Here is a 15,903-nt window from a genome sequence, read left to right on the forward strand (position 1 = left end):
CTGGGGGATTGAACCGCGGTCCCTGTGCTTTGCCAAGCTTGTTCCAAGTAGGTGCTTTAGACCACTGAGCCATCTCACCAGCCCCTATTTGTCTTTTTTTAAAAATTGTTTTTAAATTGTTTTTCTGTTTTTGAGACAGGGTCTAGCCATGCAGTTCAGGCTGGCCATGAGCTCACTTTGTAGCCCAGGCTGGCCTCAAACTTTCAACCATCCTCTGCCTCAGCCTCCCGAGTGCTGGGATTACAGGCATGCACCACTACGCCCAGCGAGGACTATTTGTCTTTATCTCCTCCAACCCCCAGGTGAATATTAGAATCTCATGCTGAGCTCCACATGGCAGTGCATGCCTCTAATCCTAGCACTCTTCAAGGCTGAAGCTGGAGGATCACAAGTTCAAGCCCAGCCTGGACAAATCAGAGAAAGAGAGCCTGTCTCAAAATAAAAAAGGGTTGGGATAGAGCTTGGTGTGAGAGTCCTAGATCCAATCCTCAGTACTGGGGCAAAGAAAAAAGCAAGTCATGAGAGGAGTAGGTAGGTGGACACAGTTTGTAGTTAAGGAGCTCCCTGGGGTGGGGCTCTGTCCAAATGGACAAAGAGGTGTGGCAAATCTGCTTTCTTATAGTCACCCCTTAGCCATGCTTGGCTCCTAAAGACAGATGGGGGACAACTAACCTGTTCTCTGGCGAGACCCAGGTCCCAAGCCCCGGCAGTTCCCATTTGCAGGAATCTCTGTCCTCCCAAGAAGCCACTCATTTGTTCTGCAGGTATTTATCAAGCACCTGTTACACTGGGAGCCGAGGGAGGTTCTGGCAGGTAACCACCTCTGTCTCGGTGGAGCTTACAGTCTAGCAAAGGTCCAGTTGTGCGTGGAACAGGTTTCTGTGTATTCCTGCTCCATCTGGTCAATTACCCAACCCTGGACTCGTCTGCAGGCGAGCTGACCTGAACGGCAGCAACATGGAGACGGTGATCGGGCAGGGGCTGAAGACCACCGATGGGCTGGCCGTGGACTGGGTGGCCAGGAACCTGTACTGGACAGACACGGGCCGAAACACCATCGAGGCCTCGAGGCTGGATGGCTCATGCCGAAAAGTACTGATCAACAACAGTCTGGATGAGCCCCGGGCCATTGCTGTGTTCCCCAGGAAAGGGTAAGTTTGTGGGCAAGGAGAGGAGAGGCCCTTGGCACGAATGCTGAGATAAAAATGGCATTGGCTCCTCAGCAGACTAAAGCGCCTGTTTAGGCAGAGCATAGCAGTCGGGGCTGGGGCTCGATCCCCGGCATGCTCTGCCAGCCTCACCCCTGGGGCGCACTGAGACAGTGAATGAGACTGGGCGTGGTAGCACCCACCTGTAATCCCAGCACTTGGGAGGCTGAAAACAGGAGGATCACTAGGAGTCTGATTTACATAGTGAGACCCGGTAGACTCTGTACTAAAAAAAAAAAAAAAAGTGGCATTGGCTCATCCCTGTGTCCTGTTCACCTCTGGGTGCCATCACCCATGCCCTGAATGTGACGCCACTGCAATGTCCCAGATACCTCTTCTGGACAGACTGGGGCCACATTGCCAAGATCGAAAGGGCAAACCTGGACGGTTCAGAGCGCAAAGTCCTCATCAACACAGACCTGGGCTGGCCCAACGGCCTCACCTTGGACTACGATACCCGCAGGTAGGCCTCCTGTTCCGCACAGCCTTCTGGGAGGAAGTGGGCCAAGGAGGAGAAGGGGGCTGAGTCTGGAGTAGGCGAGTGAGCAAAAGGGAAGTGTTGCCAGCAGCAAAGAATTGTGGCTTAGCTATTATGGCAGGAGTCCAAGGTAGACCCGTTGCTGAGGAGGGGTCCAGCATGACTCCGGAGGGCACTAGGCTTCCTGTGCCTCCTCACTGTGATTCTTGCCCTGCCTCTTCAGCCTGGGGACCTGGATCCCTAGTGCTGTCTTCCTGCTTGCAGTTGAGCTCGATCACTGTAGAAAGTGCTGGGCTTCCAGGTCGGCCTTTGGGGCAGCTGTGCACCTCCCTTTCGCTTCTCAGGATCTACTGGGTAGATGCACACCTGGACCGGATTGAAAGCGCCGACCTCAACGGGAAGCTGCGGCAGGTCCTGGTCAGCCACGTGTCCCATCCCTTTGCGCTCACGCAGGTATGGGGAGAGAGAGGTCACTGAGCCTCCCGATGGGGGTGTTTCTTCTGCATCCCAGGACACCAAGTACTGTTTCTCCCCCACATCCCCATGTCCTAGCGTCCCCAGGAGTGGCTCTCCCAGTGGTGCGTAGAATCTGCTTGGAGCTTGTTACAGTGCAGGTCCTTGGGCCTAGGAATATGCATTCTGATGAGTTCCCTGCTTGATCCTCATGCCAGAGTTGAGACAGCTGGCTTAGTTGAGGTAGGATCAAGTGGCAAAAGCCAGTGTTTTCAGGCATCCAGCCGGTCAGAGTCTGAGTGCCCTCAGTGATCCAAGGACCTGGGTTCAAGTGTGATCTGTGTTATTAAATATGTGACTTTGAACAAGAAATGGAACCTCTCAGCTGGGCATGGGGTGCACACCTGTCACCCCAGCACTGGCATGGCTGAGGCAGGAAGATTGTAGCGAGTTCAAGACGAGTCTCGGCTACAAAGTAAGCGCTAGTCCACCCTGAACTGCTTAGCGAGACCCTGCCTCAAAAAGAGAAGAAAAAGAAAAGAAATGGGACTGCTAAGCTTCAGTGGTACATAAAACAAATTGGTTTATTAAAGTATCCTCCAGAGCTTTAGCACAGTGCCTGGCATGAAGCAAATGCTAAATGCGTGCTACCTCTGAGCATCTTGATTACTCTTAGATGTCATTTTTGACATCTTCACCACCTCTTCAATCCCTGGGTTGAGAATTTTGTCTCCATTGCCTCAGAAGGAGGCTGCCTGGAGATGTTCAGTAGAGGATTTGGGCCAGAGCTCTGAGAAGGGCCCATTCCTAAGAGCAGGGGGCTAGGTGACCCCCAAGTTCACTCCTGTTGGCTGGGGAGGGACAGACAGGCAGACAGGTACCCAGATCACCATGGTACATCGAATCTCCCGTGCAGAAATGACTGCCAGGTCGGAGACAGGACGGAGCAGGGGGTGGTAGAGTGTATAAGTTTGGGAACATTTCCAGGGCACACACAGGGGTTCAGCCTTGGGCAGCGCACACAGCCTGTGCGCAGGCACAGAAGCTGCCCGGGGTCTGACGGCTCCATGCTCCTTTTTTCTCGTCGGCATCCCCACAAGCAGCAGGACAGATGGATCTACTGGACAGACTGGCAGACCAAGTCCATCCAGCGTGTTGACAAGTACTCGGGCCGCAACAAGGAGACGGTGCTGGCCAATGTAGAGGGGCTCATGGACATCATCGTGGTGTCCCCCCAGCGGCAGACAGGTGGGCCCGGGTTCCAAGCGTACCTCCTCACCCTCGGCAGAACAGGTTGTGGCTGCCAAAGGACAGCCAGTGACCTGAATGCTTGGGGCCACCCAGGAGCCTGTTGGCTTATGTTTTCCTCCTTGCCCTGCTGTCCCTGGAAGTGGGGTCCTGCTAAGTTGGGAGACCTGATTCCGTCTCGGCCCAGATGCTGATCTGCTCTGTGCCTCCAGGGACCAATGCCTGTGGGGTGAACAACGGTGGCTGCACCCACCTCTGCTTTGCCCGAGCCTTGGACTTTGTGTGCGCCTGTCCTGACGAACCTGACAGCCGGCCCTGCTCCCTGGGTGAGTGGGACAGTGGCCCCAGGGCAATGGGGCCCTTGAAGGCTGGGGACCAGTGGCCTCAACTTTACTCTTCTTGGTGGGTGCTCCGTCCAAAGGCCATCTAGTAGAGTGGCTGGAAGGGCAATGTTTGGGGTTCACAATCACTCAGATCTGGTTTTGTCTGGCTTCTGGTGTTTACTAGAACAGAATTCAAGTCTTTCCAAGTATGGTGGCATACACCTATAATCCCAGCACCCAAAAGGCTGAGGCAGGAGAATCGCCATGAGTTTGAGGCCAGCCAGGACTACAAGCATAGTGAGGGTCTGTCTCAAAAAACAAAATGGAATACAAGTCTCCTGTGTCCAAGGCCCTGCCTAGGGAATCATCAGTGCTTTATTCTCTCTTCTTGGCCTTTGTAGGCTGCTGGCCCACCCTCAGCTATTCCCCGTGAATCTATACCCTCTACATTCCCAGTGTTAAGTGGGGGTTCCTGGGATGAGGGTGCTCCAAAGATTGTTTCGCCACGTGCTCTGATTGTTACTCTTAGACCAAATGAAGAGATCTGGGGTTCCTGTGGTCCACTCCAACCCTCTTTTCTCCCCAGTTCCTGGTGCAGTGCCCCCTGCTCCCCGGGCTACAAGCATGAGTGAGAACAGCCCAGTGCTACCCAACACGCTGTCCCCCACCTTTCGCTCTTCCACCAGCAGAATCCGCACAGCTCTGGAGGAGGTGGGAGGAAGGTATGTGGGCTCAGCATGTGGCAGGGGCTCTGGGATTCCAGCCACCACCCCAGCAGTGGAAAACTTGTCCCTGCTCCTTAGACAGGAGGTGGAGCATGTCACTGACCACCTCCAGTCCTTGCCCTTTTGGCTGCTGGGTTGTGGCAAACAAGTCCCTCTCTACTTTGGAGGCAAGAAGCTTTCAGAACAGCTTCAGAAGGAAATCACTTGGGAAGAGTCTCCCGCATGCATTCTTCGTCCTGTCTCTGTCTCTGTGAACCTTGTTCTCGTGTCTGAGGTGGTCCTGGCCTACAGTGGTTTCCAGGCTGTAGCTTTATGCCTTGGAACAAGATTTCCTCAGAGCTCTGATGACCCTTGCACTCAAACACACATGTGCGAGTGCCCACATACACACGCACACACACACACCATTATTAAATAAGCAAGTAGAGAAAAGTTCTCAAATCCAGTATAATTTTTCTGTTTGGTACCAGGAATCGAACTCAGGATCTGGAGCTTGTCAGCCAGGCACCGTGCCACTAAGCTACATCCCTGGCCCTCTAGTATAAATTTTTTGCCCCACACATGTACCTCTTTTAAGTTGGTTTTTTTTTTTTTTTCTTTTTTTTGTGGTACCGGGGATTGAACTCAGGACCTTGCACTTGCGCTTGCCAGGCAAGTACTTATTCTACTGAGCTATCTCCCCGGCCCCCAGCCCTCTAGTATAAAACATTATATTTCATTAATTCAATAGAGCTTTTGTTTTGTGGATTTTTAAAAATTTGTTTTATTGGCCAACCAGATAGTTCAACAGATTAAAGCACCTGCTTAGGCAGATGCAGGGACCAGGTTCGATCCTCAGCATGCTGTGCTGACCCCGCCCCAGGGCCGTGCTGAGACAGTGACTGAGACTGGGTGTGGCGGTGCGTGCCTGTAATCCCAGTGCTTGGGAGGCTTACAACAGGAGGATCTCTATGACTTCAATCTGTGTAGCGAGACCCCATAGACCCTTTACTAAAAATACAAAATAGATAAATAAATTTTTAAAAATTTGTTTTATGGGGCTGGTGAGATGGCTCAGTGGTCTAAAGCACCTACTTAGAACAAGCTTAGCAAAGCACAGGGAGCGCAGTTCAATCCCCCAGCACCACATGCCAGCCAGCCCCGCCCCCTGGTGGGCTGAGCTGGCCACACACACACACACACACACACACACACACAAATAAATTTAAAAAATAATTTTTTTTTTGTTTGTTTTGTTTTATTTCACTTTGTTTTGCAGTGCTGGGGATCAAACCCAGGACCTCACCCATGCTAGGCAAGAGCTGTATCACTGAACTACCTGCACCCCAGTCCCTAGCTTTATTTAGTATCTGTAATTTTTTTTTTTTTTTTTCCGGAACCGGGCATTGAACTCAAGCACTTGCACTTGCCAGGCAAGTGCTTATTCTAATGAGCCATCTCTCCGGTGCCCCTAGCTTTATTTAGAAAACTACTGACCCCACTCAGAGCTTTTCTCCACTCTGAGTTCTATGTGAAGAGCCAGCGCAGCCCAGTCTCGTCTGCACTCGCAAAATAGCTTCTCTCCAGGCTTTTAGGAGATGCCTGGAAGTGCCTGCTCACAATGTGCCGCAAACAAAGCTGCCTTCTGAGCGTTTTTGCGGTAGCTACGCGAGCACTCTCCGGGGCCTCGCATACTCCCTTGTGGAGGCGTGAAGGAAACAGAACAATTTTTTTCTTAACCTAATGATATTTGGACTTTAGATAATCCTTAGCTAATCAGATTGACTTGGCTACTGGCTGCTTCCCACTTCTAGTTATTTCAGAAGCCCTAGGAGTAAAGCTGGGCATGGTGTCATAAGCCTATAATCCCAGCACTCTTGGAGGCTGAAACAAGAGGATCACAAGTTTGAGACCAGCATGAGCAACTTAGCAATTAATGAGATCATGTCTTAAAAAATAAAAAGAACAAAAGAAGAAAAGACAAGGGCTAGAATTGTAGCTCAGTGTACCGAGAGAGAGAGAGAGAGAGAGAGAGAGAGAGAGAGAGAGGAAGAAGAAGGAGGAGGAGGAGGAGGGAGGGAGGGAGGGAGGAGGAAGAGAAAGGAAGGAGGGAGGGAGGGAAGGCAGGCATATTATTGATATCCTTCATATGCTTTTTGTAGGTTTCCAGCTCACTTACAAACTCATTTTTAAAAGGTGCACAGTGGGCCAGGTGTGGTGGCGAATGCCTGTAATCCTAGCATTTGGGAGGCTGAATCAGGAGGATTGCCACGAGTTTGAGGCCAGCCAGAGCTACATAGTGAGTTCAAGGCCAGCCTGAACTACATGGTGAGATCCTAACTCAAAAAAACTAAAAAAATAGGGCCAGGGATACAGCTCAGTGGTTCAGTGCCTGCCTGGAAAGCTCAAGGTTATGAGTTCAATTCTTGGTACCAAAAACCAAACAAATAAATGGAGCACAGTGGAAAACAACTGTAAAAGCAATGTAGCAGACTGAACGCAGTGATTCACTGACACTAATTCCTCTGTTTCCTGCCTTTATCCTCTCCCTGCCCCTGCTCTCTCCTGCCTGGTGTGTTCTCAGGCTCCAAAGCCCCCCTTTCCAGCCTTCTGCCCTGCCCTAGAGGGAGGGAGGGAGGGATGTAGCTCAGTGCGCCCTGGCTCCAGTCCCTGGTACAAAGGAAAGAGAAGAGAGCCAGCGTCGCACGGGTGGACTTAGTGTTCTCCCCTCAGCTCGCCAGCTCACTCCCAGGCTGCGCTCAGCGTCCGAGCCGCCTGCACATTCAGTTTCCTATACCCACAGGTGCACTGAAAAGGATGCCCAGCTGGGCCGCTGTGTGCACTCCAACGAGGCTGTACCTGCTGTTCCAGGTAAGCCCTGAGGCCCCACTGCTTTGGAAGAGAAGCTAGAAGGCCTAACGTCTCTACTCATGTCTCCCATGGGCTTCATAGGGACTCTCATAGGGTTGATAAAATCTTTTCCTAGACAAAACCCATAGAAATAATGATTGTAATCATAATTGCCCTATATGTGCTATGTGTCTGAGTACAGTCACCCCCGTCCCTGGGAGATGGGTTCAAAACCACTGTAGGGTACCTGAAGGCTTAGGTAGGGCTGAATCCTACAGATGCTATGCTTTTTTCCAACATAGACAATACCTATGATAAAATTTGATTATAAAGTAGTAAGAGATTAATAGTAGTTAATAGAATGGTTATAGCATTATACTATAATAAGCCGGATGAGGTGACACACACCTGTTACCACAACATTCGGGAGGCTGAGACAGGAGGATCGCCAGAAGTTTAAGGCCAGACTGGGCTCCATAGTGAACTCAAGGTCAGCCTAAACTACATAGAGAGGCTCTGTTTATTTTTATTTTATTCCATTATTTTAATGTATTTAGTGCAGGGTCTACAGGTCTCACTGCACAGATCGGACTCATAGTGATCTTCCTGTTTCAGCCTCCCATGTACTGGGATTATAGGTGTGTGCCACCATGCCCAGTCTCAGTCACCATCCCACTGTGCCCCCGGGGTGGGGCTGGCACAGCACACCGGGGATCAAACCCTGGTCCTGAGCCTGCCTAAGCAGGCATTTTAGTCCACTGAGCTATCTGGCCGGCTCTCAGAGAGTCTCTGTTTAAAAAAAAAAAACAAAAAACTACTATTAAAGTTATGTTAGTGTTCACATGTATTACATACTCATTTAATTTCTACCAGCCGCATAAGCTATTTATTTAACTAAAGAGAATATATAATGTTGGCTCAGAAGTTAGTTGTCTTGTGTTAAGTCACATAGCTAATAAGTGGTGGAGCTGGGATTTGAAATCCTAGCAGAGTGACAAGTTCCTTCGCAGCCTCCTTGTCTTACCTCCTATGACTTCTCTGAGTGGAAGGTCCCTTGCTAGCCTCAGAGGGCGCCAGACCCAACACCCTTGTGTTTGTCATAGTGCTGTGAGCCTGTAATCCTCGCTTCTGAAGAGGCTGTGGCAGAGGATTGTTTGACCTCCAGCTGAGGCAGGAGGCTCAAAGCAAGTTCCAGGCCAGCCTAGGGTACACGTGAGTTCAAAACCAGCTGAACTACATAGCGAGGCAAAACAAAACCAATAAAAGACCCCTGTCAGGGGGGAGAAAGGAGCTCTTCTTCCTGCCCCTTACACCGCTGCCAGCTAGAAAGAAGGGGGTCGGCGCTCCCTGCCTAGCATCTCTTTCCTCCAGGTGAAGGACTGCATGTCAGCTATGCCGTCGGAGGGCTCCTTAGCATTCTGCTTGTCCTGGTGGTGATCGTGGCTTGGATGCTGTACAGGTAACCTCAGCTCCGCTCTCTGGGCCTTGTTGGCACATCTGGGACCCCCGCAGCACCACAGTTCACCGAACGGACCTCCAAGAGCCTTGTGCCAAGGCTGGCTCCCTGGTGGAGCTGCAGGAGGAAGAACGTCCTTCCTTTAAAGATCCCAGCGAAGCAGCCCCTGGGATTTGTATTCCAGACTGGGATGCTGATGGGACACAGGACATTAGCCAGGGTCACAAGCGAGAGGGCAAGCTGACTGCAGCATCTTAGCCTTCTCCCTTCTCCCCTCTACACTCAGCCAGTGGAAGAAGAAATAGTTTCCTTCGCACAATCCCACCCTTTACCACTGTCTTGGTTGACAGCGTTACTCGGTCGTGGTCATCCTGAGGAGATCAAATGTGTCATTTTCAACTTAGGATCTTTTTGTGTGCCTCTTTCTTTATATTCTTCCACAACTGCTTTAAGTACAGCTCACAGCAAAAATGCCTGAATGTTGCTGCTCATAGTAATGATAGTGATTTCACTTAGCACTTAATGGATACATCCATGTCGTAGCAGCCTTGTAACCCAGCTTATAATTGTTCCCTGCTTCACAAGTGGGAATCTGAGGCTCAGAAAGTTTGCATTGTATGTACCAAGATCTCAGCTAGTAAGTAACAGAGACGAGATTGAATAGAGATCTCTGTGGGCTCTAAAGCCCAGTGTATTAGTTTCCCGTATCAGCAGAATAACTGTAAAATGTAGCCACTTACAATGACAACCATTTCTGATCTCACAGTGTGGGGGGCATCAGAAGCCTGGGTGCACCTTAGCTGGATGCCTCTGCCACCAGGTCTGTGCCAGGCTCCGGGTATCAGCCTGGGTTGTGGTCTCATCTGAAGACCTGATGGGGTGGGGTGCCCTTGCAAACACAGCCCCGTAGTTGCTGGCAGGATTCAGCTTCTCCCCGGCTGCTGGCTGGCAGCAGGAATCCTTGCCTCCTGCGTCTTCATTTCCTCAGGACAGTTTATGCAGGAGAGCTTGCTGCCCTTGGAGCAAAAGCAAGAGATGAACTGAGGGAGGAGACATAATCCAAGACAGGAGCTGGTTTCTTTATAACTTAATGTGGCCTCTATCCCCTTTGCATAACTTTGTCATTAGAAGCAGGTCTCAGGTCCAGGCCACACCCTGGGAAACGGGATTCTGAAAGGGATGACTACCAGGAGGCCCAGGATTCACTAAGACTTGCACAGAAATGTCTTCCATGTACAGCTCCATGTAATTCCCCAGCATTACCCCATAAAGATCTGAATAACTTCTCATCTTTCCTTCCACAGACACAAAAAATCCAAGTTTACTGATCCTGGAATGGGCAACCTGACCTACAGCAACCCCTCCTACAGAACTTCCACTCAAGAAGTGAAAATTGAAGCAATCCCCAAACCAGCCATGTACAATCAACTGTGCTATAAGAAAGAGGTATAAATGGAGATCGCCTCAGGTTTTGGGGAGGATAGGAGTAGTTGTCTGAGTGGATCAGTAGGGGGTTTGGGGTCCCAGCTACCATCCAGGGAGTTCGAGAAAACAGAACTGAGTATAATTTACGTTTCTGGAATCTTTTTTGTAGGGGGTTTTATTTTGTTTTTTGTACTGGGAATGGAACTCAGGACCTTGTGCTTGCCAGGCAGGCACTTGTGCCATTGAGCTATCTCCCCAGCCCTGGGAATCTAGAATCTTTGAAGAACCCTAAGGAGGGTTAGAAAGCAGATCCCAGAAGACAAAGCAGAGTGTACAAGAGGTTTTCTTCTTTCTAGAATTGCTATTCCCCTGCAGTGAAGCCTTGGACTTCCTTAGATGACACCCATGAAACCCAGAGCTCTTGGGACTCTCCCTTTTCTTTAAATAATTTTATTGAGAAACAAATGGCAATGAGAACTGATTGCCACATCCTTTCTCTTATCTCAAGGTCTGCACAAGGACTTTTCTGAAGAGTTCTGAAGACTTTTTTTTTATTTTTGCAGAACCAGGGATTGAACTCAGGCCCTTGTGCTTGCCATGCAAGTGCTTATTCTACTGAGCCATCTCCCCGGCCCTTGAAGACTTACTTGATCTTCTTTTCTTAACTGCTGTCTCACTGTAGTGGAAAGTTATTTGCTAAATGTTTAGGCATGAAAAGTAGTCCTGCTTCAGCAAGGTGTGGTGATCCTGGCAGTATGTCTGTAATCTCAGCCAATGGGGAGGCTGCAGCAGGAGGATCACTATGAGTCTGAACTGTATACCAAGACCCTGTACAAAATAAATAAATAATTTTTAAAAATTAAAAAGAAAGCTGGAGAGATATAGAATTCAGTAGAATAAGCACTTATTCAGTAGAATAAGCACTTCCTTGGCAAGAGCAAGGGCCTGAGTTCAATCCCTGGTTCCGCAAAAAAAAAAAAAAAAAAATTAAAAAGAAAAAATAACTGCCCCTATGGCTCAAGAGATAGAGGGCCAGCCAAATAGCTCAGCAGATTAAAGCGTCTGCAAGCAGGCACAGGGGCTGGAGGTTCAATCCTGGGGCCTGCTGTGCTGTCCCTGCCCTTAGGGCATGCTGAGAGGGCAATTGAGACTGGGTGTGTGGTAGTGCGTGCCTGTAATCCTAGCTCTTGGGAGGCTGTAAACAGGCAGATCACTATGAATCCAATCTAGTAGTGAGACCCTGAACATCCTGTAGACCCTTCCCTAAAATACAAAAAAGAAAAAATTGTGCGCAGGGGTAGCATGCAGATCTGGGAATGACGGAGCCCTCCTCACAGAATTTGTTTGAAAGACTCAAACATTCTTGGGATCCTGGAGGGTTGGGTGCTGCAGAAAAGGAAATAGAACCACAGTGAAGGTCGTCAGTTAGAAATAAAAACAACAACAGTGGAGTACACACTTATTATGTGCAAGGCCTTGGGCTCCATCCCCAGTGCCACCAGGAACAAAAGAAGAAAGAAGAGAAATGAAAATCAAGTGACGTCTTTCTTCTCGTGTCTGCTTCTTTCTCAGCAGCTCTTTCACCCCTCTGATAGCCTCTCACCCTTTCTCTTCTGATTTCCTCTTGATTTCAGGTACCCATTACTGTGTGTGTCCAGGGAGTGCTGTCCCCAGTATCGCTAGTGTTACCTGCCCCATCTGTCCCTGACTTACCCAGTGTGTCCCTGGGATGAGGGCTCTGAGTGGCCCACATCTAACCTCACACTAATGGCAGTTTGGAACGGGCGCTTGTGCTCCTTGTGTGCTTGTGAGCTATCTCTGTCTTCCTCTGCATGCTGGGGACAACTGTCACTTCCATAGGACAGGGGCCAGTATCAAAGCACTTAGCTCATCTTCTGCTGAATGTAGAGCCCAATTACTGTCTATGGAACTGAGTTGTTGCTAACATAAACCAGCAGTTGCAGGTCCCACCACAGAACCCAAAGCTATGATTTATTTGATCCAGGCGGTGGCAGCATGGTAATTGGTTTTCCTCAGAAACCAAGGGTACCCTTTGAGGGAACCATAAAAGGGGAATGCTGAGCAGAAATCCAGGCCATTGGCCACACCCAGTGCAATTTTTGAAATTCCCGGGGAGGTGGGTGGAGGATGAAGAAATGAAGACAAACATCAGAACGCAGAAAGCTGAGGTCAGGTGGAGCCTCCTCTCTGAGCGGGGGAAAAAAAACTGCCCAATGACTGCAGTGCATTGAATTATACACTTGGAAGGTTGATGAGAAGCAAAACCCCTCTGCCTGACAGCTTTTTTGCCTGGCTTACCTCGAGCATTCTCTGTCTAATCGATCTCCAGATCTCCAGCTTCCGCCACTCCCCACAGCTATCCTTGGAAAGATCCAAGGTGCTTGGGAATGGTCCCAGGGCAAATCACCAAAAAAGGTTCTGAGGTACAGGGCCTCCTTGGGTGATGGACATTCCGAACTCAAAGAAGAGGCTATTCTAGAGCTCTCCTGTCTTCCCTCTCAAATTTTCTACTGAACAGAATTGGAAGAGATCATTAAGAGCAAAATAGCATATCAAGAAGTTCAAAATCTAAATAAGTGCTCCTTGCATTGCTTTTGCCAGTTGACTTTAATTATTTATATCGATCAGCATGATGTCCCATTACTAAACCACAGTAGCAGTGTAACAAAAGCTAGCATGTTTTCCTGCATCCTATGTCCTGTGTCCAACACCCGTGATTGCCGATTGCCGCATTGAACCCTCACTGCAATTGCTTGTGAGGCATGGATACTGTTACCCTCCCCACCCTGCAAGTGTGGTGACTGAGTCTTCGAGGCGTTTAAGTAATTTGCCCAAGATGACATAGCCCATGAATGGCTTGTGCAGGACCGGAAGCCCCGGCTCTCCTCTGTATGCGAATGGTAATGTCATTGGAGCTGCCCCTCCTTAAGTGAGCCATCTGGTCTCATTTTCCCATTAGTCTGTGAGTCTTTTACTCGCTTAGCCCATCCAGGGCATTGTCAGATCCTTTGAAGAAAGCCAAGGGACTGACTGTTTGTCTCCGCTCTCCACCCTAGGGTGGGCCCGACCTTAACTACACCAAGGAGAAGATCAAGATTGTCGAGGGAATCTGCCTCCTGTCCGGGGATGATGCGGAGTGGGATGACTTGAAGCAGCTGCGCAGCTCCCGGGGGGGCCTTCTGCGGGATCACGTGTGCATGAAGACAGACACGGTGTCCATCCAGGCCAGCTCCGGCTCCCTGGACGACACAGAGACGGAGCAGCTGCTGCAGGAAGAGCAATCCGAGTGTAGCAGTGTCCACACTGCAGCCACTCCAGAGAGACGGGGCTCCCTTCCAGATACAGGCTGGAAACATGAACGCAAGCTCTCCTCAGAGAGCCAGGTCTGAATGCCCACAGCTCTTCCCTGCCTGCCTAGTTCTTCTCTGTGGACTTCCGGTCCTTGTGCTCGCTTATACAGCAGGCCTCCTTCCCATGTGCTCATCCTCCTCTTCCACCCCATCCTGACTCCCAACCCTCCATGGGAGCTGATTTCCCGCTGAGTCCATAACTACCTGGCCGTGAGATACAATGGTGAGAATTGAGACCTGGATTTTACCACAAACCTCACCTCTTGCATCCATCCTGCGTCTCCTGAAACTGGACTCTAAAAATTCTTTGTCAGTGCAGAGCTGCATCTCCCTGTCCCTGGGCCACTCAGTGCCTGCCTCACAGCTCCAGTGCAGCTGGCAGTGCAAGACTGCTACCCATCACAGCTAGCACACCGGCTTCTCTGAGGACTTGCCCACCCACGGCTGGACTGAGGACCGTGGGTACAGAGAGGGGTGCTTGGATAGAGGCTGAGAGAAGGAAGAGCATGCCCAGCAGGTCTGGGCATTCTTGAAACCTCCAGTCTTGTGTAGCTAATATGAAAAAGCTCTCGGGAGTACTCGGGTGTCCTGCGCAACCTGTCCGTTGCTGGCAGTGGACAGTCTTCCAGCCCTAGGTGTCACTGCTCTGGCAGCTGCAGGTGCCAGTGAGAGGTGGGAGGGGGTCCCTCCCCTCTTTTCCCTCCTGCTGTGATGTCTGGATGCTTCTGTCAGATGACTAGGCCCCACACAGGGTTACTGGCTATTCAGAGTTCTCTCTGGGTGCCACCACTGGCCAGTACCTTTCCCAAATCTTGGATGTCACCAGTTGGGCAGCCAGTGGCTTGAGTGGAGGATTGGGCCTCGGGCTGAGTCTGACCTTTAGGTTTCTGCCACATCCTTCCCGCAGGCCGTGGGATTCGAGGGAAGAGATTCTTCACAGTCATTCAGAGAACTAGAAGTTGCCATAAATGGTCAAGAAGCACAAGTAGAGATGTGGACCACCTGGGGACCGAAGAGAATTTCCTGTGCTCTTTCTCAGTCACTCAGGGACAGGGACAGAGAACTTGTGGCTCAGTGAGGTGGTGACATTCTTAGTCCAGCTATCTTCTCCGCTGACTGACTTTCCGTCTGAGAGACCCTACCACTGGGTTCATGCTCATACATGCCAAGGGCCTGTGTCTGAGGCATGCAAAGGGGGATTTGAAGCTTTCTGCTGCCCTGAAATTTTACCCTAGCACTCACTTGGGGGATGGGCTTGGTTTAACTTTTCTGACGTGGCCTTGTGGCACCAGCAGTCTTCAGAATCCTGTGGCAAAGTGGGCCAGATGAAGGCATCAGGATGAGCAGGGAATAGAAGGGTGAAAGGAAACACCACAGCTGAAGCCCCCCCAGTCTAGGGCAAACCCGGACCCCTCTTCTCCCCAGGGAACAGGAACAGGAGAGGACGATAAGCTGAGAAGTGGGGAGGGTCTTGGGAATTTTCCTGATTCTAAACATCACTCTTGGTTATCAGCCTTGAGAAAGCAGCAGCCAGACTTGTAGGTGAAAAAGAAGGCTGGGATCTAGTCTTTTCTGGTCAGTTCTGTGATTGCCAGAGACAGGTGCCAAAGCCCTTCCCTGCTTTCCGGAGCCAGGCCCAGGTCTGAACCTCCACACAGGCCAGACCCAGAAGGCCTAAAACAGTGCACCAAGCGGGAAAGATGGGGTGCCATTTCCAGGACGAAATGGGGACATTTCACACTTGACAGGCAGTAAAAGCAGAAGCAGTTGAGTCCTTAAATTTAGTTGGGAAGGAGAAGAAATTAAAAAGGTGACATTTTCTTGATGGAAAGGGGAAAGGCTGCTATTGCACTTGGGCTATTCAGAGTGTGGAAAGAACATATTTGAGGAAATATCTATTTGAGCACTGATTTACTCTGTAAAAAAAAACAAAACAAAATGAAAAACAATCTCTCTGTCCTAAACTAATGGAAGTGATTCTCCTGCACTCATGTGTAATGGTTTTAACGTTACTCACTGGAGAGATTGGACTTTCTGGAGTTATTTAACCACTATGTTCAGTATTTTAGGACTTTATGATAATTTAATATAAATTTAGCTTTTCTTAATGACCTTGCCTGGCTTGGAGTCATGACTAATCCTGGGCCTCTCCTGATTGGCTGGGGGACCTGTGCTGTGCAAAACTACCTGTCTGCAGAAGTCGCCTCTAAGACCCTTGAGGAGCAGGGAACAGTGACTACCAACAGAGGCTGTGAGATTCCTGCTGGAGTTTTAGCTCCTCTGGTCAAGACCAGAGTGCACTGACTTGTGACATCCCTAGAGGAAGCACGAGCAATAGGTTTCATCACCAGGGTCACCTCATTGGTTGGCACGGCTGCATGAGGTCC

General features: G+C 50.0%; 1 protein-coding gene across 2 annotated transcripts in view; it reads left to right on the plus strand.

Annotated features, from left to right (window-relative positions):
• The window catches only part of Lrp4 (LDL receptor related protein 4), a 48,198-nt gene extending 34,890 nt beyond the window's left edge, over positions 1–13,308 (plus strand). Inside the window, exons 29-39 of one of the 2 annotated variants that reach the window (XM_023710591.1) lie at positions 933–1,151; positions 1,537–1,671; positions 2,031–2,139; positions 3,243–3,387; positions 3,600–3,713; positions 4,297–4,432; positions 7,218–7,285; positions 8,636–8,723; positions 10,025–10,166; positions 11,718–11,779; positions 13,223–13,308. In XM_023710591.1, coding sequence (XP_023566359.1) covers positions 933–1,151; positions 1,537–1,671; positions 2,031–2,139; positions 3,243–3,387; positions 3,600–3,713; positions 4,297–4,432; positions 7,218–7,285; positions 8,636–8,723; positions 10,025–10,166; positions 11,718–11,762 — 1,201 coding nt within the window. In that variant the 3' untranslated portion in view covers positions 11,763–11,779; positions 13,223–13,308. The remainder of the gene's footprint in view (positions 1–932; positions 1,152–1,536; positions 1,672–2,030; positions 2,140–3,242; positions 3,388–3,599; positions 3,714–4,296; positions 4,433–7,217; positions 7,286–8,635; positions 8,724–10,024; positions 10,167–11,717; positions 11,780–13,222) is intronic. The other variant, XM_023710592.1, reaches the window with a different exon arrangement.
• The last annotated feature ends 2,595 nt before the right edge of the window (positions 13,309–15,903 follow it).

Source organism: Octodon degus, unplaced genomic scaffold (assembly GCF_000260255.1).
Source record: "Octodon degus isolate 3935 unplaced genomic scaffold, OctDeg1.0 scaffold00018, whole genome shotgun sequence".
In the NCBI taxonomy this organism is placed as follows: Eukaryota; Metazoa; Chordata; class Mammalia; order Rodentia; family Octodontidae; genus Octodon; species Octodon degus.